At 37.8% G+C, this 27,282-nt stretch overlaps 1 protein-coding gene across 26 annotated transcripts in view; it reads right to left on the reverse strand.

Moving 5' to 3' along the window:
• Positions 1 to 27,282, reverse strand: part of DLG2 (discs large MAGUK scaffold protein 2) — a 1,693,368-nt gene that overhangs the window by 475,754 nt on the left and 1,190,332 nt on the right. For all 26 annotated transcript variants that reach the window (XM_032393577.1, XM_032393569.1, XM_032393582.1 and 23 more), the window contains one exon: positions 18,132 to 18,268. In XM_032393577.1, the coding sequence (XP_032249468.1) occupies positions 18,132 to 18,268 (137 nt within the window). The remainder of the gene's footprint in view (positions 1 to 18,131; positions 18,269 to 27,282) is intronic.

The following is a 27,282-nucleotide window of genomic DNA, read 5'->3' on the forward strand; positions in this document are numbered from 1 at the left end:
AGCAGAAACTTATGTAGCCTATATTACACGGGGAACTATTCTAAGTCATTTACACACATTAACACAATAGAACCTCACAATAACTTGTGTGGTAGCTAATATAATTACTTTCACTTTACAGATTAGAAAGGCGTGCCTCCAAGAGGTTAAGAAACTCGCCCAAAGTCATTGATCTAATAGTGGTAGAAACAGATTAAAAGCAAGCAGTTTGGATCCAGAGACCAGGCTTTTGACCACTCATCTGTATTCCTTTTTCAGATAGAGAAGGTCCCCAGCTCCCTTAAATCTCATATTCTAGTAAGACACACTTCAAGCTTCAAGCATGTTTACTGAGAATGCTTTGCATGCAGATTCTCAGATCCCACCAGAGAACTCTTTAGACCAGAAAGTAGAAGTTGAGCAAAGGGTAGAGTATAGAAGTGGGGATAATGGTGGTTTATAATAATGGTATTTCAGTTGGTTTTTATTTGGTGACTACAAAGTGTTGGGACATTGACACAGATTTTAGTTTTGGAACAGGTGGCACGATATTGGCAACAGAACATAGTGATTTAGAGCACATGCTTTTGAGTCATGCAGACCAGGATCCTGGTCCCAGCTCTTCCTAATTGTGTTAATTTGGACAACTTAATCTTCTTAGCCTCAGTTTTGGCATCTGTAAAATAGGTATGATAATAATTGCTACCTTAAAGAGTTATTGATGTAAATGTATTAATCTAAGTAAAGTGGCAGGAACATTAAAATACTTATTAATGTTAGCTCTTATTACTACTACTATTGTCATCATACATCTCTCTTCTCAGGAAACAGGAATTCTTGGTGAAATTTTTTGCTGAGCATTTTCCTGTAAACATCTGTGAACTGATGAGTTTAATTAGGGTACTGTTGATGAGGCTTCTGTGTGGTCTTTTTAAAAATTCAGAATAGTACAGGATCTGGACCAAAAAGTGCTCTTTTGTGCTGAAGTCTTCAAAATGTTTTCAACGAAAGTGGGTTTATTTGGGTTAATTATGTGTGTGCATTATCCTATGAACTCTCAAGATAAAGGGCCTACAGCTGGAGCTGATTGTACACAGAGAGAAGGGACATTACACTGATTGGCTAGTTGCTCTTGTCATTGTTTTTTATTGTCTTTTTTCTTTTGCATCAAGTATCTGCGTATAATGGTGAACACTGAACAACTGGCCTGATTTCAGAAAAAAAATTGTGTGCATCTGAATGCAGTGTTTCTGTGGGTGCACTACACGGAGAGGGGCATGTGTGCTGCCTGGCCATATGTTTGCAATAGGATGAAGGACTGAGGCCAAGCAGAGAGGTTAGAGATGACAGGACTCATTTTCTACAACAGAAAAGGGAGCACTGAATTTGAGCATGATACAGAGACAAAGGAGGGCAAACTCGCTGAAGAAAGAGGTGCCAAAAAACCTGCAAGAAGGGAGCAGGGTCAGTGTTGTGGGAATCAAATGAGTGCAAGCTAAATGATATGTGATGGGACAAAGGTGGAAGGTGTGGCAGCAGGAGAGTGGTAATAAAGAGGAATGGGTGATGTACAGATGGTGAAATGCTGAGCTTTCCGTATTTATTCAGGAATACCAACATGGTGGCACAAACTAGGAGGTGGACATAAATACTACCTAAGACACAGTACAAGGAAATGTGGGAACTCTACAAACACTGTAAAAAAAAAAAATCACAAACTCCAAAGTTAACTTTTTAAGGAGACAAAGTTGTTGATCACTAGATAAGATGAATTAAAAAGGAGCACTAAGTAATGGATAGAATTGTTGAATCACTGTATTGTACATCTAAAACTAATGTAACACTGTGTCTTAACTATTCTGGAAATAAAATTTAAAAAACCTAACAAAATTTTAAAAAATTAAAAAGGGAGACCAATCTAATGTGCTAATGTCAATGATATGAAAATGAATATGCATAAACCAAAGACTAAAATCCCTGCAGTACACTGCAATTCATGGCTATAATAAATTTATTTTAAAAACAGTAACTATAAATAAATACGAAACAATAATAGTTATCTTTGGATAATAGTTTCTTATTTTTCATCTTTTCAGCAATGATCATGCATTAGTTATGGTTAGAACCAAATTAATTCTATATTTTAAAAGAACAAGAAAAAAAAACTTCAAATAAGAACAGAAACAAAGTCGGGAGCCTGGGTGGCAGTCAGTTAAGTGCCTGACTTTTGGTTTCAGCTCAGGTCGTGATGTCAGGGTCATGAGCTCAGGGTCGTGAGATCAAGCCCCATGTTGGGCTCCATGCTCAGCATGGAGTCTATTTAAGACTCTCTCCCCCTTTGCCCCCCATCCACTCTCTCAAATAAATAAATCTTAAAAAAAAAAAAAAAGAACAGAAACAAAGTGCAGTGGCTTCATTAGGAAGCACAAATAGCAAGATCTTATGAGTGGTGGAAAATTGGAATGGAGAAGGAACTTGGTTCTCATGGCCAGTGAATTGATTTAATTCTTTTAGAAATAATTGCCATATTTTAATCCTAGATGTTTCTAGAAATGAACGTAACTTGGCATAATGAGAGTAAATTTTAAATGTAGCATCACATCTGGTTTCAATTCCTAGATTCATGAATTTTGGTCAGTTAACGTATTTATTGAGCATTAAAACTTCCTTATATGCAAAATAGGGATAATACTGATTTATTTGTTGATTTACTTGTATTTAGGAGAAAGGAGAGATACCATGAACATGAAAAGACACTGTATAAGATAGAGCAGTATACAAATAGTCATCAAACATCAGATACAATGTTTTTGGTGATCCTGTTGCTGAAAATAGCTCCTTGTGTGAAAATGACCACTCCTATCTTCTACAACACTTACTCTTGCAATGCCTCTTCCATGTTCAAGGACTGATCTTCTAAAGGGCAATGATTAGATTGTCTTTTTTTGTGTGTGTGTGTGTTGAGTAGTTAACATACAATGTTACATTATTTTCAGGTGTACAACATAGCGATTCAACAAGTTTGTGCATGAGGCTTTGCTCACCACAAGTGTAGCTACCATCTGTCACCATGCAACACTATTACAATATAATTGACTATATATTCTTTTTTTTTTTTTTTACATTTTTTAAAAATTTTATTATGTTATGTTAATCACCATACATTACATCATTAGTTTTTGATGTAGTGTTCCATGATTCATTGTTCGCGTATAACACCCAGTGCTCCATTCAGTACATGCCCTCTTTAATACCCATCACCAGGCTGACCCATCCCCCCACCCCCCTCCCCTCTAGAACCCTCAGTTTGTTTCTCAGAGTCCACAGTCTCTCATAGTTCGTCTCCCCCTCTGATTTCCCCCTCTTCATTTTTCCCTTCCTGCTTTTTTTTTTTTTAACATATATTATTTGTTTCAGAGGTACAGGTCTGGTTTTCAATAGTCTTACATAATTCACAGTGCTCATCATGGCCCATACCCTCCCCAATGTCTATCACCCAGCCACCCCATCCTTCCCACCCCCCACCACTCCAGCAACCCTCAGTTTGTTTCCTGAGATTAAGAATTCCTCATATCAGTGAGGTCATATGATACATGTCTTTCTCTGATTGACTTATTTCGCTCAGCATAACACCCTCCAGTTCCATCCATGTCGTTGCAAATGGCAAGATTTCATTCCTTTTGATGGCTGCATAATATTCCATTGTGTGTATATATATATATATATATATATATATATATATATATATATATATATACATACCACATCTTCTTTATCCATTCATCTGTCGATGGACATCTTGGCTGTTTCCACAGTTTGGCTATTGTGGACACTGCTGCTATAAACATCAGGGTGCACATAGCCCTTTGGATCACTACATTAGTATCTTCGGGTTAAATACCCAGTATTGCAATTGCTGGATCGTATGGTAGCTGTATTTTCAAATTTTGAGGAACCTCCATACTGTTTTCCAGAGTGGCTGCACCAGCTTGCATTCCCACCAACAGTGTAGGAGGGTTCCTTTTATCCGCATCCCCGCCAACATCTGTCGTTTCCTGACTTGTTCATTTTAGCCATTCTGACTGGTGTGAGGTGATATCTCATTGAGGTTTTGCTTTGGATTTCCCTGATGCCAAGTGATGTTGAGCACTTTTTCATGTGTCTGTTGGCCATTCGGATGTCTTCTTTGGAAAAATGTCTGGTTATGTCTTCTGCCCATTTCTTGACTGGATCATTTGTCCTTTGGGTGTTGAGTTTGATAAGTTCTTTATAGATTTTGGCTACTAGCCTTTTATCTGATATGTCATTTGCAAATATCTTCTCCCATTCTGTCAGTTGTCTTTTGGTTTTTATGACTGTTTCTTTTGCTGTGCAAAAGCTTATTATCTTGATGAAGTCCCAATAGTTCATTTTTGCCCTTGCTTCCCTTGCCTCTGGCAATGTTTCTAGGAAGAAGTTGCTGCAGCTGAGGTCGAACAGGTTGCTGCCTGTGTTCTCCTTTATGATTCTGATGGACTCCTGTCTCACACTGAGGTCTTTCAACCATTTGGAGTCTATTTTTGTGTGTGGTGTAAGGAAATGGTCCAGTTTCATTCTTCTGCGTGTGGCTGTCCGATTTTCCCAACACCATTTGTTGAAGAGACTGTCTTTTTGCCATTGGACATTCTTTCCTGCTTTGTCAAAGATTAGTTGACCATAGAGTTGAGGGTCCATTTCTGGGCTCTCTATTCTGTTCCATTGATCTATGTGTCTGTTTTTGTGCCAGTACCATACTGTCTTGATGATGACAGCTTTGTAATAGAGCTGGCAGTCAGGAATTGTGATGCCACCAGCTTTGCTTTTCTTTTTCAACATTCCTCTGGCTATTCAGGGTCTTTTCTGGTTCCATACAAATTTTAGGATTATTTGTTCCATTTCTTTGAAAAAAGTGGATGGTATTTTGATGGGGATTGCATTGAATGTGTAGATTGCTCTAGGTAGCATTGACATCTTCACAATATGTGTTCTTCTAATCCATGAGCATGGAACATTTTTCCATTTCTTTGTGTCTTCCTCTATTTCTTTCATGAGTATTTTATAGTTTTCTGAGTACAGATCCTTTGCCTCTTTGGTTAGATTTATTCCTAGGTATCTTATGGTTTTGGGTGCAATTGTAAATGGGATTGACTCCTTAATTTCTTTCTTCTGTCTTGTTGTTGGTGTATAGGAATGCCACTGATTTCTGTGCATTGATTTTATATCCTGCCACTTTACTGAACTCCTGTATGAGTTCTAGCAGTTTTGGGGTGGAGTCTTTTGGGTTTTCCACATAAAGTATCATATCATCTGCAAAGAGTGAGATTTGAGTTCTTTGCCAATTTGGATGCCTTTGATTTCTTTTTGTTGTCTGATTGCTGTGGCTAGGACTTCTAGTACTATGTTGAATAGCAGTGGTGATAGTGGACATCCCTGCCGTGTTCTTGACCTTAGGGGGAAAGCTCTGTTATTCCCCATTGAGAATGATATTCGCTGTGCGTTTTTCATAGATGGCTTTTATGATATTGAGGTATGTACCCTCTATCCCTATCCTCTGAGGAGTTTTGATCAACAAAGGATGCTGTACTTTTGTCAAATGCTTTTTCTGCATCTATTGAGAGGATCATACAGTTCTTGTTCTTTCTTTTATTAATGTATTGTATCACATTGATTGATTTGCAGATGTTGAACCAAACTTGCAGCCCAGGGATAAATCCCACTTAGTTGTGGTGAATGACCCTTTTAATGTAGTACTGTTGGATCCTATTGGCTAGTATTTTGGTGAGAATTTTTGCATCCATGTTCATCAAGGATATTGGTCTGTAATGCTCCTTTTGGATGGGGTCTTTGTCTGGTTTTGGGATCAAGGTAATGGTGGCCTCATAAAACGAGTTTGGAAGTTTTCCTTCCATGTCTATTTTTTGGAACAGTTTCAGAAGAATAGGTATTAATTCTTTAAATGTTTGGTAGCATTCCCCTGGGAAGCCATCTGGCCCTGAGCTTCTGTTTGTTGGGAGATTTTTGATGACTGCTTCAATTTCCTTAGTGGTTATGGGTCTGTTCAGGTTTTCTATTTCTTCCTGGTTCAGTTTTGGTAGTTGATACATCTCTAGGAATGCATTATTTCTTCCAGACTATCTAATTTGCTGGCCTACAGTTGCTCATAATAGGTTTTTATAATTGTTTGTATTTCTTTGGTGTTGGTTGTGATCTCTTTCATTCATGATTTCATTTATTTGGGTCATTTCTCTTTTCCTTTTGATAAGTCTGGCCAGGGGTTTATCAATCTTATTAATTCTTTCAAAGAACCAGCTCCTAGTTTCGTTGATCTGTTCCACTGTTCTTTTGGTTTCTATTTCCTTGATTTCTGCTCTGATCTTTATGATTTCTCTTCTCCTGCTGGGTTTAGGCTTTATTTGCTGTTCTTTCTCCAGCTCCTTTAGGTGTAGGGTTAGGTTGTATATTTGAGAACTTTCTTGTTTCTTGGAAAAGGCTTGTATTACTATATACTTTCCTCTTAGGACTGCCTTTGCTCACCCCAAAGATTTTGAACAGTTGTCTTTTCATTTTCATTGGTTTCCATGAATTTTTAAAATTCTTCTTTAATTTCCTGGTTGACCCATTCATTCTTTAGTAGGATGCTCTTATGCCTCCATGTATTTGAGTTCTTTCTGACTTTCCTCTTGGGATTGAGTTCTAGTTTCAAAGCATTGGGGTCTGAAAATTGGCAGGGAATGATCCCAATCTTTTGGTACCGGTTGAGACCTGATTTGTGACCTAAGGTGTGATCTATTCTGGAGAATGTTCCATGGGCACTAGAGAAGAATGTGTATTCTGTTGCTTTGGGATGGAATGTTCTGAATATGTCTGTGAAGTCTATTTGGTCCAATGTGTCATTTAAAGTCTTTGTTTCCTTGTTGATCTTTTGCTTAGATGATCTGTCCATTTCAGTGAGGGGGGTGTTAAAGTCCCCCACTATTACTGTATTGTTGTTGATGTGTTTCTTTGCTTTTGTTATTCATTGCCGTATATAATTGGCTGCTCCCATGTTAGGGGCATAGATATTTACAATTGTTAGATCTTCTTGTTGGATAGACCCTTTAAGTAGGATATAGTGTCCTTCCTCATCTCTTATTACAGTCTTTGGTTTAAAATCTAATTTGTCTGATATAAGGATTGCCACCCTAGCTTTCTTTTGGTGTCCATTAGCATGGTAAATGGTTTTTCACCCCCTCACTTTCAATCTGGGAGTGCCTTTGGGTCTAAAATGAGTCTCTTGCAGACAGCATATCGATGGGTCTTGTTTTTTAATCCAGTCTGATAGCCTGTGTCTTTTGATTGGGGCATTTTGCCCATTTACATTCAGGGTAACTACTGAAAGATATGAATTTAGTGCCATTGTATTGCCTGTAAGGTGACTGTTACTGTATATTGTCTCTGTTCCTTTCTGGTCTATGCTGCTTTTAGGCTCTCTCTTTGCTTAGAGGACCCCTCTCAAGATTTCTTGTAGGGCTGGTTTCGTGTTTGCAAATTCCTTTAGTTTTTGTTTGTCCTGGAAGCTTTTTATCTCTCCTTCTATTTTCAATGACAGCCTAGCTCGATAGAGTATTCTTGGCTGCATATTTTTCTCATTTAGTGCTCTGAATATATCATGCCAGTCCTTTCAGGCCTGCTAGGTGTCTGTGTATAGGTTTGTTGCCAATCTAATGTTTCTACCATTGTAGGTTACAGATCTCTTGTCCCAAGCTGCTTTCAGGATTTTCTCTTTGTCTCTGAGACTCATAAGTTTTACTATTAGATGTCGGGGTGTTGACCTATTTTTATTGATTTTGAGAGGGGTTCTCTGTGCCTCCTGGATTTTGATGCCTGTTTCCTTCCCCAAATTAGGGAAGTTCTCTGCTATAATTTGCTCCATTATACCTTCTGCCCCTCTCTCTCTTTCTTCTTCTTCTGGGATCCCAATTATTCTAATATTGTTTCGTCTTATGGTATCACTTCTCTCTTGAATTCTGCCCTCATGATCCAGTAGTTGTTTATCTTTTTCTCAGCTTCTTTATTTTCCATCATTTGGTCTTCTATATCACTAATTCTCTCTCCTGCCTCATTTATCCTAGCAGTTAGAGCCTCCATTTTTGATTGCACCTCATTAATAGCCTTTTTGATTTTGACTTGGTTAGATTTTAGTTCTTTTATTTCTCCAGGAAGGGTTTCTCTAATATCTTCCATGCTTTTTTCAAGTTCAGCTAGTATCCTTAAAATTGTCATTCTGAACTCTAGTTCTGACATCTTACTAATGTCCATATTGATTAGGTCCCTGGCAGTTGGTACTGCCTCTTTTTCTTTTTTTGAGGTGATTTTTTCCATCTTGTCATTTTGTCCAGAGGAGAATAGATGAATGAGAGAACAAACTGCTAACAGTGTAACAACGACCCCAGAAAAAAATATATGCTAACCAAATCAGAAGAGACCTGAAACTGGGAAAAAAGGGAGAGAAAGAAAAAAGAAAATAATAGGTAAAAGAAAAAGATCAAGAAAAAAAAGAATATGATCAAATATGATCAGGCTGGTGCATAGATCAGTGCCACACACTAGATTTTGGGTGTATTTTGGTCTGTTAGAAGAAAGTGCTTCCCAAAATTTTAAAGAAAGAACAATATATGTACAAAAATAAGGGTAAATATGATGAAGGGATGGAATATGACTGTAAAGATGAAAATTATAAAAGATTTTATAAAAGGAATTGATAAGAAGCTGGTTGCAAAAAGAAAGGAGTTAAAAAAAAAAACACAAAGGGAGAGAATGTGATCAGGCAGGAGACTAGAACAAAGCCATACACTAGAGATTTAGGGTATATTTTGGTCTTTTAGAAGAAACTGTATCCCAAAATTTTAAAGAGATAACAACTTTTTTTATATATATATATATATATATACACCAAAAATAAGGTTAACTACTATGAAGCGATAGAATATGACTCTAAAAATGAAAAATAAAAAAGATTTTTTAAAAAGGGATTGATAAGATGTTGGTTGAATAAGGGAAAAAGAAAAATTCAAAAAAAAAAAGAGAAAAAAAAGAAAATTAAAAAAATTAACTTTGAAAGACTAAAGAATCGGGGAAAAAAGCCATAAATTCTATGTGCTGTATTCCCGTAGTGCTGGAGTTCTGCCATTCTCATTGATCAGTAAACTTGGTCTTGGCTGGCTGTTCTTGCTCATCTTCTGGGGGAGGGGCCCGTTGCTGTGGTTCTCAAATGTCTTTGCGAGAGGCGGAATTGCCTTTCTGGGCCCGGGGTAAGTAATCTGCTTGGGTTTGCTCTTGGGAGCTTTTGTTTTCTGAAAGCTTTCTGTACAGCTTTGGAGGATGAGAGTGAAAATGGCGGCCTCCCAATCTCCGCCGCGGAGGAGGAGCCGAGAACTCGGGGCCCCACTCCTCACTGAGCCCCCCAGAGAAAAGCAGTCAATCACTCCCATCTCCCTGGTCTCCGGCTGCACTCCGTGCTCACCCAGTCTGTGACCGAACGTTCCTATATCTGGCACCCGACCCCGTGTGGAGTCTCCAAATCCAGCAGATCCCTGCGGTGCGCTCCCGATCTGCTCCTCCCGGGAGAGGAAGGGGAATCTCCCGGATCTGCCACTTGTTCGGTCCCTGCTGGAGGAGCAGTGGCCCGCCTGTGCTGCGGATCACGGTTTATGGCAACCCCGAGCTGAGAGCCCACTCCTTGGCTCCATCTCTGCAGCTGGCTTCCCCACTCCATGATACCTGGGAGCTCTGCCACAATCAGGAGCCCCCGGTCTTTCTGTGACCCTGAGGGTCCTGAGACCACACTGTCCCAGTGAGAGTTCCACCCCCCACTTAGCCACTGGAGCGATGTCCCTCAGCGGAGCCTACTTCTAAAAGTTCCGATTTTGTGCTCCACGGCTCTATCACTTGCCAGTGGCAGCAGATGGAGGCCTCTCCCCCGCCGTCTGTCTTCCCGAATATCGCCTCGGATTCACTTCTCCGCATATCCTCCCTTCCAGAAAGTGGTCGCTTTTCTGTTCAGAGAGTTGCTGCTATTCTTTTCTTCGATCTCCTGTTGAGTTCGTAGGTGTTCAGAATAGTTTGATCCCTATCTAGCTGAAATCCTGGGACCAGACGAAATTTAGGTCTCCTACTCCTCTGCCATCTTGCTCCTCTCCCATTGACTATTTATTCTTTATTCTGTACCTTTTATTCCCCCCTAACTTATTCATTCCATAACTGGAAGCCGGTATCTCATTCAGCATTCACCCATTCACCCTCTCTCTAATTAGAGTGTTTTCATCTTTGTAATCCCCCAACTGATGCACTATAAATAGCAGGCACTTAATAAATGTTGAAACAATTAGATAAATATGTTAAAAACTACATTCCAAAGGAAAAGCTATCAAAATTCCCTAATTTATAGGGTGAATGAGGCATTTGTGTTGAGTTTCTAGATTACATTTGTGTTGAGTCAGAAAGGATAAGAAATGAAGGTCTTGCAACAAACAGCACACATTTATGGGACACTCACTCTGTGGCAGGCATGGGATAGAAGGATGAAAGGCTGGTACAGAATGGGAGCACTGGGTTACATCAGGTTATAAGGGACACGATCAAACCTCCAACAGTGTGAATTTCTTTCTCCATTAATCGTTGATGAATTTCTTAACTTTTTATTCCATATATAGACAGAGCAAATAACAATGATGTTTTGATTGACTTTTTCAGCTTCCTCTATAGCAGTGGTCACCACAATGGACAATATAATATGAACCCAAGGGCAAACCACTGGGTACTGGAAGAATTCCGTATCTGAACTTCTATTAATATTTTTATCTTTCTATTTTTATGTATGTTTTAAAATGTGCATCATGTATTAGCATAGTGATATATGTATGCAATATAAAGGAGGGAACTATACATATGTTAGAGGCAACTTTTTGTGTTTTACTGGTGGAATGTGTTATTAAAATCATTTTAAAACCATGCTCTGTGGTAGGCACCTATATATATATTAACTATAGAGCAAATTCTATAAACAGAGTTAAACCAAATATAAGCAAAAGAAATAGAAAACAACATAATGGAAGGCTTTAACCCTCAAATAAGATATGTCACTGGATTGCACTGCATTGTAATTTTATTACATTTGAGAAAAATTACAACCGAGTCCAAGAAATAATTATCCAGATTTTTTCCCCCTGATGCTTCAGAAAGTACGCTAACTGCAGGGGACAAAGTTTGAAGGGTAAACTATTTCTGAATGTCTTTCAGCCCATTGTTGGAAAATGCTAAAGGATGCTGTACTGGTTTGATAGAATGAGTGTTACCACCAAGGTCACCCTCAGGAGAAGCAGTGGAGCAGCTGCAGAACAGGCTAGAATGTGATTAGATCAACGTAGGACTGTGGTTCTTAATCTGGCTACACATTGGAATCACCTGGAAGACTTAACATTTTTTTAAAAAATGAAACATGGTGCCCTCCACAGAGATTCTCATTTGATTCTTCAGGGTTGATTGAGGCCTGGGCATCTAGAGTGATCAAAAACTTACCATGTGATTCAAATATGAGAGCAGGATTAAGAACCAGAAGGGTTGCGTGAACTGGTGGAGGGAATGTGGCATTAGGACATTGAATCTAGGTCAATTTCACAATTTATTAGTTATGTCATATTGGAAATCCCTTTGTTATCTCTGAGCTCCAACTTTCTCTTTTGGAAAATAAGAGTAACAGTACTGACTGCTCTCTCCACCTCCCAGGGGCTGGAGTGAGGACCATGTGGGTGCTACAGGTGGAAACCTCTTTCGCGTGGAAGCGTGTGCTGGTGGCAGGAAAGAGCCATGTGTAGAGGGCGTTACCCATTTCAGTTCTCATCTAATGTCAGTCTAACAAATGGAAGTGCTTTCAAGTCCTGTTCATTATTCAGAAATTTCTACATATCTGCATTGCCTTCAAGGTGATTTTCTTATTAATATTTGGGTGAAACTAGGCAGTTTTATAAATCACCAAAAAGAATAATTTAGGTGCTCACAACTAATACTCATTCAGAAAATTGTACTGTTTCCACTCACATTCCCTAAATCCACTTAATGTCCTTACCATAGGATATTAATTTTGAAATAAAAATAACACCAGTTAGAATGGCCAAAATTAAAAAGACAGGAAACAACAAGTGTTGGCGAGGATGTGGAGAAAGGGGAACACTCTTACACTGTTGGTGGGAATGCAAGCTGGTGCAGTCACTCTGGAAAGCAGTATGGAGGTTCCTCAAAAAGTTGAAAATAGAGCTACCTTATGACCCAGCAATTGCACTACTAGGTATTTACTCCAAAGATACATAAGGGGTACATATACCCCAATGTTCATAGCAGCAATGTCCACAATAGCTAAACTGTGGAAGGAGCCGAGATGCCCTTCAACAGATGAATGGATAAAGAAGATGTGGTTCATATATACAATGGAATATTACTCAGACATCAGAAAGGATGAATACCCACCATTTGCACCGACATGGATGGAACTGGAGGGGATTACGCTAAGTGAAATAAATCAAGCAGAGAAAGACAATTATCATATGGTTTCATTCATATGAGGAACATAAGGAATGGCACGGAGGACCATAGGGGCAAGGAGGGAAAACTGAATGGGAAGAAATCGGAGAGGGAGATGAACCATGAGAGACTATGGACTCCGGGAAACAAACTGAGGGTTTCAGAGGGGAGGGGAATGGGGGGGATCAGGTAGCCGGGTGATGGGTATTAAGGAGCACACGTGTTGTGATGAGCATTGGGTGTTACATGCAATGAATCGTTGAACACTACATCAAAAACTAATGATGTACTATATGCTGGCTAAATGAACATAATAAAAAAATTAAAAAAGAGTCACTTGCACACAGCACATCCAGAGTATACGCCACTGAACACTAGTTCTAGGTGCTTTATAGCATCACTTTAAGCAAAGGGCTGCATAATGAAGTATGTTTGAAGATTATAATATTCAAATTAAATTAGTTCCCTGACTACAGAACTTCACTGACCCTTTAATATACTTAAGTTCACGGAGAATCTGTAAGAGAGGTGAGATACAGGTTGTAGAATTTCCCAAACTTAGGTGACCTTTTCATGTGACACAGTAATGAGATTAATATTTTAAAACACACTTGGGAAACACTGATCTAAGGCACTGGTACCATGGTATAGAGGCCAAAACAGAAGACCAAAGATGTACATGACTTGTCAAAGGTCACTTAGGTCGAATTAATTCTGGCTGGCCATCTGTGAGTCCACCGTCTCCCCACTTCACTTCAATGCCTTTCTTACCTTTCTCCTTGTCTACTCCTTCCCTTTAAGGAAACAAAAACACAGACTTATTCTCTAAAAAATGTAAAAGCTCTCTCACTGACAATTTTTTTCTTTCAATGTCAAGCAAAAGTTATGAAAAAAGTTATGAAAAAATGAGACTAACTTTCAATCACAATGAGACGAAAGTTTAGACAATCAGCAGCTCACGTTATCCCTGTAGAAAAGACAGTCAGATGACCCTGGATTCAAAGTTGCTGGTATTGTGTAGAAAAGAGATGAAGATGATCACATTTCTGTAATATATGTGGCCCTATGTATCATCTTGATAGGGCTTAATAAAAACCAGTGTGTAAAAATATATGAATGAATTTAAAACTTATCAGTACTGTTAACCTCTTGACCATATGTCTCAAGAAATCAAGGCCAGAAGTTAATGTATTTAGTCTGAGATCACAACACTAAACTACTGGTACAATCCATAAAAATCTGTGTCATTGTCATTTGACAAAATAAAAAAACAAAATTCTAGTGAATGATAATAAGTGCCAAGCAGCAGGGGAATTAAAAAATATATTATTTTGATAAAGAGAACAAATACCATGCATCTGAGCACACCATGAAACATCAGAGAGGACTGATGATAAAGTCATTTTATTTGAAACGCTAAGTCTTAGTGCAAAGGTGATAGGCAGGGTAATTTTTTCCTTATTATAGAATAAATATAAAGGCCAGATGCAACAATACTGCCTGTGGTTTTAAAAGGGGGGGAATAACATTCTAAGGAATCAAAAGTTTTGTTAAAAGGGTAATCTACTTAGAGACGATAAATGGATGTGCGGTAAAACTGACTGCAAGAGTGAGAGAAAATGTGTAAAACATCTTAAAAGGCTGAGAAGTGAAAAAGTAGCAAGACCTAAGTTTTCAAACAAATGTAGAAGAGGAATTAGTCTTCACCTGTCTATCTCCAAGGGACAGAGCTATGAATAAAGCAAGAAATGTATAGGGAAATGTATTTTGATATAATTTTAAGAAAAAACAAATCTAATGATGGCTAGTATCTAATGGATAGCTTCTAGGAGGCATTAAATTCTCCATCCTTAGTGTGTTCTAGCAGAGTGAGGGACTACTTCACGTCGCTTTTCTGTGGATTCTGATGTACCAATGAGTTGGAATAAGATAACATCTAAGATGGATACTTTTCAATTCTGTGTTATAATAAGTACTTAGGGGGGAAAAAGGACCCAGCACATATGGTATGAGGAAATTAACAGTTTCATTTTAGACCAGTTTGCTTACAGAACTATGAATGAATAACATATGGGGAACTTTTCCTAAGGAGTGAGAGGAGGGAGTGGTGCAAATTGCTTTAGAAAGAAGAATAGCTATTTGGAGAAAAATATACAGTGTGGTACAGCTGGTAAATCACAGAATCTAAATTATTTGTACTTCCTTTGGGGGAGGAGAGTGGAAGAGGAGAAAGATAAAGATGATGTGAATGTAGGGTAATAAAGAGAAAAGGAGGTGGAAAGGAATGACAGAAGGAGAGCATTAATAAATATTGTTGGGTTGAAGCAAGATAATTGGTCTTTTGGGGTGGCTTCCGTGATTTTTTTTATTCTTTTCCTCAGCATTATTTTTCATTCAGAATATTATAAAATGAATCATTTTCTTTCATTTCTAGATTCAGTTTGGCAGTTGCCTTGGAAGTACTAATTATGTTTTCCTTACATAAGAGAGGAGAGACCTATTATTGTTGAAGGTTCTTTTTTTTTTTTAAATAGGCTTTAAAACTCAAAATAGTTAAAGATTATGTCTCAGCTATTTTTGAAATCATTACATGTACAACGAATATCAAGAAAATGGTAATGGAAAAATAGCATGGTACCTGGAAAATCCTTTGACGGAATTATATAGACTTTGAGGTTTTTAATTTTTTTTTAAGAATTTTAAAATAAAGCTAGAAATTTAAACAGAACTTCAAGCAATCAGCAACACAACATCAAGCTTGATATTACAATAGCAGCAGTTAAAGAAATGCCAAAAGAGTTGTCTACAACCAAACTCTTACAGAACAATGAGTCAAAGGTCAAATGTGTTATTATGACAGCCATTAATTTAGAATGAAAATGTCCTCTTCAGTTTTTTCAAATTTAATGCTACGTAAAAGATGAATATCATGGTGTATTTTATTCCTAACAATAAAGTTTGTATTCTTGAGAGAAGTTGTTAGGTCTTATACCTCAATAATACTTTCCTTGTTCAGAAGACACAACATCATAAAAAAAACAATTTTTACACGAAAGCCAAAAAAAACCCAAAAACCAAAAACAAACCACAAAACACAAAAACTAGCTAAAAAAAAATGCAGAGTGTCTCAAGAATGAAAATTGTAGTTCTCCTGCACAGTATAGGGCCTATTGCTAACAATACCATATTGCATACTGAAAATTGCCAAGAGGGTAGATCTTATGTTAATTGTTCTCACCACACACAAGCACAAAATAATAATAATAGGGGTGAGAGGAAACTTTGGGAAGTGATGAATATATTTATGGCCTTGATAATGGTGATGATTTCTTGGGTATATACTTAATACCCAAACCCACGGAGCTATATACATTAAATATGTAAAGCTCTTTGTATGTCAACCATACTACAATAAAATGGTTAAAAGAGAAAGAAAGAAAAGAAAAAAAAGAAAAGAAAAGAAAAGAAAGAAAGAAAATGACTTAAGGTGGTAAAGAAGCCCCAACTCTTCATTGCTACTTTGACTGAAGTCATTAATGCCATATTTTTTGCCATCCAGTTTGATCATACATTTTCTCCTGACAGAGTTCCTTTCTGAGTAGTGGTTATTGCCTGGGACATGGTAGGTGTTCATCATATTACTTGTTAAGGAATGAATGAATGAATGAATGATAACTAAATAAAATGAAGTAAGGAATTGACTGACAAATTCTAGGAAACAAATGAAAGATCATGCTTGGTGCTTATAAGCCTGAGTGCCTGGATTTGAAATCCAGTTCTGTCCATTGTTAACTATAGCACTATGGTCAAGTTTATTAACTTGTTTATTAACAAGTTTATTAACCTCTCTATACCTCAGTTCCTTTTTGCTTATATAAAACAGGTTGTTGTGAGAAATAAATTCATTACAAAAAAGCACTTTTAGAAGTACATGGAACATAGCAAATGCCAAATAAATATTAGTTATCAAGATTATTATAAAGGTTTATTCAGATAATTCAATACCAAGGTCATTGACAACTATGAAACTAGACCAATGGGACTAAGGACAAGCTGTCTAAAGCCCAGAGAAGTGGGCACAATGTAGTCTGAGGTTCAACCTCCGAAGCTTGCACATGTCACAGAAATTACTATCCTGTTGAGAATATAAATTGATCTTTTCCAAACACTTCTCACTCGTGTTGGAGATAATGGCTCCTTGCCGACATTAGAGGCCATGTTTTACAAGGGCAGACATGTGATTAGATATGAATATACTTCTCTTGGGAGCTCTCTTCTATTAATTTTCAGTATTTGATTATTATCCTGTAGGTTTGGTATAAAACAGTAAATAGAGATAAAGTAGTTTTATTAAGTGCAATCCCAAATTTGTACTGCTTATGTGCTGCCTTAATTTTGCTTTAGTTTATCCTAGAACTCCATGGCTTGGGAAGGTCAGCTATGTTCTGGTGTTAATCATTGCTCAGGGTTCCTGAAGCATGTAGGCAGCTGGTAAATAAAAGAGCTGTAACCCTGTCTGATGGGGGTGGAGGAAGGGATCCATTTACACATGTGACAGAACTCAGGTTATGAATTCTGGGAAATCAGGGACTGTTTACACTATCTACACTGGTTGAACAAGGGACCACAGGGAGACATAGAAATGTACACATCAATAAACCAGACAGTGAAGTTCCCTTGCTTATGCAAAGCCCACCTCCCTAGCAGTAGGAATGTAACACTCTCTCAGGCTGGGCTAATAGGTTATATTGGAAAAATAACAATCTGTTTCTTGTTGTATCTGTGAAAACTAGTGAAAATTCAGATTTGTCTTTAAAATGTCAACAAAGCAGATACAATTGTACATATACTTTTGAAATCTCCCACCACAAAATCTGCTCTCCCTTCTTTTCCATTTCTGCCAGTGATCACTGTTATGAACTGAATGTGGCCATTCCCTCAAATTCACGGCTGACGTTCTAACCCCCAATATGACTATACTTGCAGACAGTCTATTTTTTTTTTTTTTTTTAAGATTTTTATTTATTTATTTGACAGAGAGAGACGTGGTGAGACAGGGGAACACAAGCAGGGGGAGTGGGAGAGGGAGAAGCAGGCTTCCTGCCAAGCAGGGAGCCCGATGCAGGGCTCGATCCCAGGACCCTGGGACCATGACCCGAGGCGAAGGCAGACGCTTAACAACTGAGCCACCCACGTGCCCCTTGCAGACAGAGTCTTTAGGAGGTAATTAGAGTTATTAATTAAATGAGTTAAGGGTGAAGCCCTAATCTGATAGGACCGGTGGCCTCATAGGAAGAGAAAGAGATCTCTGTCTCAGCCCAAGCACAGGGGAAAGGCCATGTGAGGACACAAGAAGAAGATGGTTGCGAGCCAGGAAAAGAGATCTCACCAGGAACTGAATGGGCCAGAACCTTGACCTTGAAATTGCCAGCTTCTAGAACTCTGAGAAAATAAATTTTTTGTTGTGTAAACCACCTAGTCTATGGTATTTTGTTATGACAGCCTGAACTATGACTGTCATACACTGGGAAACAAGACCTTTATAAATACAAATGTAGTTTTGCATGAATCACACTTACCATTAGCAGTCTGTCTCCTACTTGCAACCTTCCATCTTTTTGTGCAGCTCCTCCATCTATAATTTTAGTTACATAAATGCTGTTGTCTCCAGGAATGTGCTGGTTCCCCACACCTCCTGCAATACTGAAGCCCAAACCTACGGGAAAGAAAAAGAAAAGTTTTTTTTTTTTTTAAGAAAATGCCATTAGCCATATTTAAACAGTCTAAAAAAATTAATCCTTGATTTATTACAATGGTAATAAATAACAGTAAGGATTCTACTTCAATCGCTTTTGTTCTTTAAATATTTGAAGATTTGTTGATTAATGCTAATGAGGCAAAGCTCTTGAAGTCAAGCCCATGTGGTCATTAGTTTTGTTCTATTTCAAGACTGTACACCTAACTGTTGCTCCCTAGCTAATTAGCAGATAATGGGTGACTGGCCAGAATAGGGATCAGGCAAAAGGACGTGGAAGAATCCTCAGTGAGGCAGACAAAACACAAGTACTGTCCTGCTCATGTGGAGTTGATGAGCTCATCTTTGTTGTTGTTCTAGCACAGAGAAGTACTGCCAATCATTTGGGTAGAGACCCAGACACTTCTGATATTTCAGGATTAAAAGTACAGCTGTTAGAAAATTCCAGAAATTCTCAGACAAGAGCCACGAGGAAGATACATGAGATATTTATGTAATAATTTCAGAGAGAAGATAAGACAAAAAGAAGCTAGACGCTTGTCCTTCTTGTTTTCTTCTCTGGCCACCTTGTCATATTTTCATACTTCTTGGCACTTATTAACCACTAGTGAGGCTAGTAATACGCAAGAAATGAATCATCCCTGTACACAGTCTAAAGACACAAGAAATAGATTCTATATTTTACCTTTATTATTTTTAATAAGTCATGGAATATCAAATCATTTTAAACATGGCAATTTTCTATTTTGAGAGATAAATTTATACTGTACTATAGCTTACAAAACTTTTATTTATATTAAACTATGGAATGGTAAGAATAATTAAAAACCATATGGGGCCACTTTCAAAGAACGAGTGATACTCTTTAAAGTGTAAAAAAATAAAAAAAAATCTTTCCAGAATATGATTGAATACACATTCAATATAATACTTGTAGGCTATATATTCATTGCATTTCAAAATTATAATTACCATGCAAATTACTCAGAAAGATAAATATAAATCAAAGAATTTGTACTAAAGGCATAGGAAATTTCTATGACTTACTTGGCTTAAGAAATTTTTTTTTAAACAAACCATCCACTAAGTTACGTAGTATTTTTTTTTTTAAACCACATACCTGTTTTATGATAAAATCATTAAAATTTTTGGCACTTTATATGACAACAATGAAAAACACTTAAAAAACTCTACTTCACTATGCTTTTATTGATTAAATATTGAATAGGGCTCTTAATGGCATAAGTGATTAGATAATGGAAAAATAATGGCATAGTAAATTATAAAGTTACACCTCTGAAATTACATTTGAAATAATTTTTTGTTAAATTAACTATAATAGTTAAAATAAATGGAAAATGGATTTAAATTGATAGGGCAATTAAAATAATTGTTATTTAATATCCTACTAAAGCAGATAATTATTCTTTATTGATGCTTTGACATCCCATAGATTTATAAATGTATTTGTTTGCCTCAGATTTAAAGAATTTGTTTATCGAGCAAAAGGTGACTAAGAGTAAATAAATGCTCCCAATTGGCTTTTCCTTTGAAATTTATAATGCGTGTCAGCTCATGTTTTTCAAAACTGTTATTTTACATGTATATATGATTACAGGGGAATTAAAAAAATACATTTACAAAAGTTTCATACCCACATGCTAGGATCAATCTACTGCATTTATAATAGTATAGAAGTCATTCCAAACTGTGGAAAGAAAAGGTTAAAACAAATCCAGGGACTCTGATTTACATGCCCTGTAATAATAGTAAATGCCATAGACTCACTGAGTTACAGAAGAGCTAAGGAAACAAATTACCACTGTAAATAAGGTTAAGTCCAACAAAGGGAATAACTATGTAGTTGACATTTGAAGCTGAAGATTGTACCAAGACATTGAAATCACTATACTGTAGACATAAATATATCAGCTAAAAAGGAAATAATTTTTTTCCCCTGAGATTAGGTTTAAATACTTCTTTTTAACTAGTGACTCTGCTCAAGGTGAAACAAGCAGTTTTTAGTAAGAACCCTCTGAGGTTACAGAATTGAAAATTGTCCCTGATTTCGCTTACTTTGAAGGAACATGGATACACTGAAAAATAATCAGCATTTGATCAATACTCAGCCATATTGCAGATGTTTAATTTGACATAAGTAAATATGTAGCTTATGTCTACAGCCGGAACACAAATTTATTTACAGGTGGAAGTATCCATCTGTGTTGTAAGACTAAATCTGTCCTCATTCATTCATTCACCAATTCACTCATGTATCCATCTATTCAACAAACATCTCTTGAGTACCTACTATGAATCGTATAAGCAGTTGCTGTCAACTGTGGTCAATATAATGTAAAAGAAGGGATTGGCCAACACTAAGAAATATGAGTGAGTGTGGCTGAACCTGGCTGATGCAATGTTCTAAGCCCAGACAGTGCCACTGATTTTTGGAGGACTACTCAATGAAGACAAATGTGGGCCAGGACCATGGGGCAATCCAAAATTATCAGTTTGGAGGCACCGGGGATTCCTTGCATATACTTTGTTAAAGCAGGGGCAGGCTGCCTACATTATAGGACCACTCTATCTCCTTATTAGGTAATATTCCCTCTCTTCATTCCATTAGAGACACAGTTGCAGTCTTGATACTTCTAGAACACAGTGGACATACTCCCACCTTAGGCATTTGATCTACCTGTTTCCTCTACCTCGAATATACGTCCTTCAGGTTTTTGTTCAAATCTTAATTTCTCTAAGAGCCTGAATCTGACTTCCTATTTAATACTGTCTCCTAACCATACACCCCACCTCCTTATCCTGATCTACTTTTCATTTTACCTTAGCACTTATCACCTTGTAACACATAAGTCACCCATGTATTTTATTTTTTTTTATTGTCTGTCTTCTTGAAGAAAATATGAAGTCCATGACACCAGGGATTTCTGTCATTTTATGCTGTGCAATAGAATAAGGCCAGTTATATAGTGACCTCCTAATTATTAAAAGGACAAATGAACAATGAGTGAACAAATGAATATAAAATGATGAAGAAAGTCACAGATCTCTGAGAAAGCCTCTTCTTAAAGAGGAAGCTTGCAGCTTTAATGAATGAGGGACAGCTGAAAAAGTGAGCATTGTTAGTTGGAGGGGCTAACTGGATGAGGTTATTACTTGCCTCAGGTCAACCCTGATCTCTGTCCTCAGTCTGCACAGAGTTTATGCCAACCACTGGGCAGGCAATGGGCAACAGCAGACACAGCTTCACACCCTGATTCTTCCATCTACTAACTGTGTCAAATGGAGCCGTAATCATCTCATCTGTGATAAGGGAGTAAGTATATCCATGTTCTATAGGAATTAGCACATACCAGATGCTGGATAAAGAAAAATTCTCTGCTCTCAACAAGGTCTCAAGCTGTCTTGAGAAACCGATACCTAAACACCTGGACATGATTTAACCGGCTAGAATGAGTTCTGTAATGGTACTAGTGTTATGTGAGTCCAGAGGGGAGCGTGACTTACTCAGTGGGGAAGAAGAATCAACAAAAGGTTTAGCATTTGGGCTGAGTCTTGAAGGTTAAGCTAGACTCGATAACAGAGAACGCACCTTTCAAACCAACACATCCTCTGGATTCCAGGTGACTTAATGACTGAAGAGTCAGCTGCCCTGACTTACATTACACAATGCTCATAAAATCCCAGTTTTATCGGGATGGAAATTCAGACAAAATGCCTGGCAAACACTCAAAACATGTACTTATGATAAGCTAGAATGGTCCCTAATAGGATAAATACAATGAGTATGATGATTTAAAAGAAGCCTTACAAATAGCAAAAACACTGCTTTTATGGAAGTGATCAATTTAGAGAAATGATCATCATTTTGAAAAGAAGTGTCTATGCATAAGAAATGGTCCCATCAGGCTCTCCGCCCCCTCCCCCCCCAAACTCAGCTCAGGTGGGAGTCTGTTTATCCCTCTCCCTCTGCCCCTCCTCTCCTCGTGCTCTCTTGCCTCACCCACTCTCTTGCTCTCTCTTAAATAAATAACATCTTAAAAAAAAGAAAAAGAAAAAGAAAAAAAATGGCCGGGGGTGGGGGGTGGGGGGGAAGAAATGGCTCTGGACCATCAGGTGACGGCAGACTAATCAATTATAAAACTGAAAAGAGTTGGTGGGTCCCAGCAAAAACACGGACCCTAACACTATCTACTGTGGAATGTTTGGCTATTAAGAATAGTCCTAAACATGTCTACGCATGTACCAGTAATAAACAAAGCTGACACAGAAAAATATAAATACTAAAATCACAAAGAGAAGTAAAATCAGCAGATATTTCTGTATCCTAGTAAAGAAAAAAAAAAGGTGAAATTTAAACACCTAATTCCTGAAGCAATTAACAACTGCTGTGTTGACAAACATGTGATGTGGAAACAGAATTTCAGGATTACATCTATTGCATAAAGCTGGGTTCCTCTTTCTATATTTCTTGCATATCCCCAAATTGAAATTTCTCAGGTTGAGACAGGACATGCAGGCATAGGGAAAGGAATGTCTGAACCTTGTTAAAACTTTAACTTAAACTTTTCCCACACAAAACCTTTTCTTCATCCTATAAAATAGAACAGGAGGAGGAACAGATCACAGTTCACCCTTTTCGCTTGTTGTCTGCTTACACTGAGGAGCAGGTGTTACTGAGAGGTGGGGAACTGAAAGCAAAAATCCTGGCAGCATAGATTGATATTGTGCTTGAGAAGCTCAGAATAAAAACTCAAATGCTTAAAAGAGTCGTATGATTACAATGTTCCCAAATATTCTTTGTGGGTATAAAGAACGAAGCCCCATGATGTCTTATAACCATTCAATAACTTGGTTCAATTTCATTTCGTGTGACTTTACTAGAACACTCTTGGGGCCTCTCCAAACAATTCACTATTATTAAGCAGGCCGCTTCTGTCAGTTGACCTAGGATCTGCTAGGTAAGGTGTTTATTGCTTTACAGAAAACACTAGTGGCATTCTGTACATTCTGACTACATGTTTTTATTAAAGGAACCAGAATCCATCCTACCCCCTGGCTGGCCCTGTTTTAGAAAACACTCACCCATGAGGGCAATTTAACAGGTACATGCATTTTGGTTAAAACACACACACACACACACACAAAACTTTATCTGTGAGTCTGGCCCACACAGATAGCTGTTTGACATCTCTTCCCCTCCAGAGAGAAAACTTTGCTTAAAAAACACCAGAAATGCACCTTTCATTTTAATTTGGAAGACTAATTAATCTCACGGGGCACTGTTGGTATGGTTAATTAAAAGCCAAAGCTTTATTTGCTTACTCTCTGGATTCTCCCTAGGTCCAAAAGACAAAGTTTGGGGTTGAAAGAAGCGGTTCTTTTTTAAAATTCCCATGGCACTGGGAGGTGCCTGGGTGGCTCAGTCAGTCAGGTATCCGACTCTTGTTCCGGCTCAGGTCATATCTCAGGGTCATGAGTTTTAGCCCTGTGGCAGGCTCTGCTCAGCATGGAGTCTGCCTGAGATTATCCCTCTCCCTCTGTCCCCTCCCCCCACTCAGGCGCACATGCGTGCTCTCCAAATAAATAAATAAAATCTTAAAAAAAAATTCCCACAGCACTAGCTCAGCACGCTCAATCCTGCTTAAAAAATCTCTCACAGGGGCGCCTGGGTGATGCAGTCGTTTGAGCGACTGACTCGGTTTCCGCTCTTATCCTGGTCTGGGTGTGGTGGGTGGGATCGAGCCCCGAGTTGGGCTCTGTGCTCCACACACAGCCTGCTTGGGACTCTTCTCAGCTCCTCCTCCTGCTCTCTCTCTCTCAAATAAATAAATAAATCTTTAAGAAAAGAAAGAAAAAAAGAATGTCCCACAGATCACCCAATTAACACAGTCAATGTTCCAAACTTTTTCTCAGTGTACCTCATAATACCCACTCATTCTTTTAACACATCACTTTAATGACTATTTTATTGTGAAAAGCCCCATTTCTTATAGCTTTCTTTGTTCACTTTTTTCTAAACCTAAACTTTCCCTTCAACTATAGAACTTTCTCATTATTCCTTTTCTTCCCCCTCTACAATACTCAACCTCTTACCTTCAAGGCTTTTCTTCTCTGGCTTTGACCTGTCCTATCCTGAAAATTTCTTCTCTTGAACTTGCCCCAGCCTTCTCTCTGTTAAGAGTTGAAGCTTTTAAAGTTACTTATGGTTAATGTTAACCTTAAAAATAAGACTGCCAGTTTTTTTATCAGCAAAAAATGAGCTTATTTGGCAATAGAAGAAAACTGCAATTTGGAACAAGCAAGCTATAGTAAAATTATAGGCAATACTGGACAGCAAAGGAGAGAATCACTCTTTTTTTTAACTTTTTTTTTATTATGTTGTATTAATCACCATACATTACATCATTAGTTTTTGATGTAGTGTTCCATGATTCATTGTTTCTATGTAACACCCAGTGCTCCATGCAGAACGTGCCCTCTTTAATACCCATCACCAGGCTAACCCATCCTCCCGCCCCCTCCCCTCTAGAACCCTCAGTTTGTTTCTCAGCGTCCATAGTCTCTCATGGTTCGTCTCCCCCTCTGATTCCCCCTTCATTCTTCCCTTCCTGCTACCTTCTTCTTCTTCTTCTTTTTTTTTTTTTTTTTTTTTTACATATAATGTATTATTTGTTTCAGAGAAGCACTCTTTTATGGAGGAAATGAGAAAGTTGGAAGGGCTGTTATAAACAAAAATCTACTGCAGTATACTGGGAGTATAGTGGCTTTTCATTGGCTGAGTTGAGAGTCTCTCACTGGCTGGGCTGTTGCCAGGGGGAAGAGGAAAACCTTTATTGGTTATGCTGGAGGGTAAAGTAGTAGCTAAAGTCCTAAGGACTTGCAAGTTATGTCTTTCCTATTGGGTCTGCAATTGACCATAAGTGATAGGGCATGAGAGCTCCGCCTTCTGTCCTCCCGACTCCAAGCATACTCCATAGTGGTCTTCCTTTATTAAATTTCACATTACTAACTCTGTTTTCTCATCACATACACCTTTCTCAATCTACCCATCTTGCTCCATATACCACAAGTGACTCACATGGCATCTGCTGAGTTGAATTATGTCCCATCAAAACATTTGCTAAGCTCCTAAGCCCTGGTGCCTTTGAATGTGACTTTATTTGGAAACAGGGTCTTTGCAGATTTAATCAATTTAAGATGAGGTTATACTGAATATACCTTTTTTAGTAAGAAGAGAAAATTTAGATACAGAAACACAGGTATGCAGGGAAAGGTGCAGGTGACAACAAAGGCAGAGGTTGTGGTGACGCATCTAGAAAGGAAAAAATGCCAAGGATTGTCAGCAACCACCAAAAGTCAAAAGAGAGAAATGGAACAAACTCTCAGAATTCTCCAAAAGGAACAAATCTTGCAGACACCTTGATCTCAGACTTCCAGGCTCCAGAACTTTAAGAGAATAAATTTCTGTTGTTTCAAGCCACCCAGTTTGTGGTCATTTGTTATAGCAGTTACAGTAAACTAATACAGCATCCAATCTTTATGGTCTGAGTGGTTGCCTGCAATATCCAACTCTCTTTCTTTCTAATGGAAATCGTATGTATGTATGTATGTATGTATGTATGTATTTATGTCATCCTCTTCTACAATGAAGATGAATAAGGTAACTATGAACCAGTTCCAGCAGGCAAAGAACCCAGCCAGTTATCCAGAATTTTCCTCCAAAAGGCCTGCAAAATTCTGATGGGCCTTTGCTCTTTCTGCATTACATAGAACATTACTTATTGCTTTTTCATTCCTACACTCACATTAGACTGCTCTGTTTCTTCTCTATTTCTCTTGCTACTTCTCTTGTTTTATTTATCTTCATTTAATTGCTCTAAAACAGTGATTCTTTTTTTTTTACTTTTCAGCAAATGTTTTATTCTTTTTATTTTATTTTTTTATTATGTTATGTTAATCACCATACATTACATCATTAGTTTTTGATGTAGTGTTCCATAATTTATTGTTTGCATATAACACCCAGTGCTCCATGTAGAACATGCACTCTTTAATACCCATCACCAGGCTAACCCATCCCCCCCCCCCCCCCCCCCTAGAACCCTCAGTTTGTTTCTCAGAGTCCGTAGTCTCTCATGTAAAACAGTGATTCTCAGAATGTGATCCTCACACCAGTGGTATTAACATCATGTGGGAGCTTGCTGGATTTGCAAAATTTGGGGCCACGCCAGATATCCTAAACCAGAAACCCCAGGGATGCATGCTAAATTTGATGATCATTTCCCTAGAATAGTAGTTATTGTCCAAAGCATATTCCATAGAATCTTATTCTGTCTATAATCTCTTTCTTGTGGAGAATCCATTTCTTGTTTCAATTACCACTGCTAGGTTGGTAAATATCCACATTTCTTGTACCTCCATCACTCTTTGGACTTGATTTGTCACCTTAAACTCATAAGCTTGAAAGAATGCACTCATAACCTCCCTTCAAAACTGGCCTCCTTTCCTATCTTATGTGTTTTCTAATTAGATAAATATTTCAGATTAAACCAGAAGCTCTTTAATGTTTGGCTTCACACTTATTCACCACTAGACCCCAGGGACTCTTATGATATCTGGCAGAGTTATTAGACAATATTTTTTGTAATAAAGTACAATACAGTAGTTGTTATTATGTTTTATCAGAAGCCTCTGTGAATATAAATATAAATGTAAATGTAAAAGTCCTCTCTCTATGGCTATTTAAGTAAATCAAATGTTTATCCAATCATGGGCTCCTTTATTATAGAAGGCTCATGACCACATTCCCTGATTCCAATCTTTCGCTGCCTGACTCTCCAATCTATTCTGCAAATATTTTCCAGGTTATTTTTTTCCTAAAATTCTATATTCATCATGTTGCTCTATTACTTGAAATTGTCCATCACTGGTTATTTTCTATAGGAATTCTACAT

This window comes from Phoca vitulina, unplaced genomic scaffold (genome assembly GCF_004348235.1).
Source record: "Phoca vitulina isolate PV1807 unplaced genomic scaffold, GSC_HSeal_1.0 scaffold74, whole genome shotgun sequence".
NCBI classification, from domain to species: domain Eukaryota; kingdom Metazoa; phylum Chordata; class Mammalia; order Carnivora; family Phocidae; genus Phoca; species Phoca vitulina.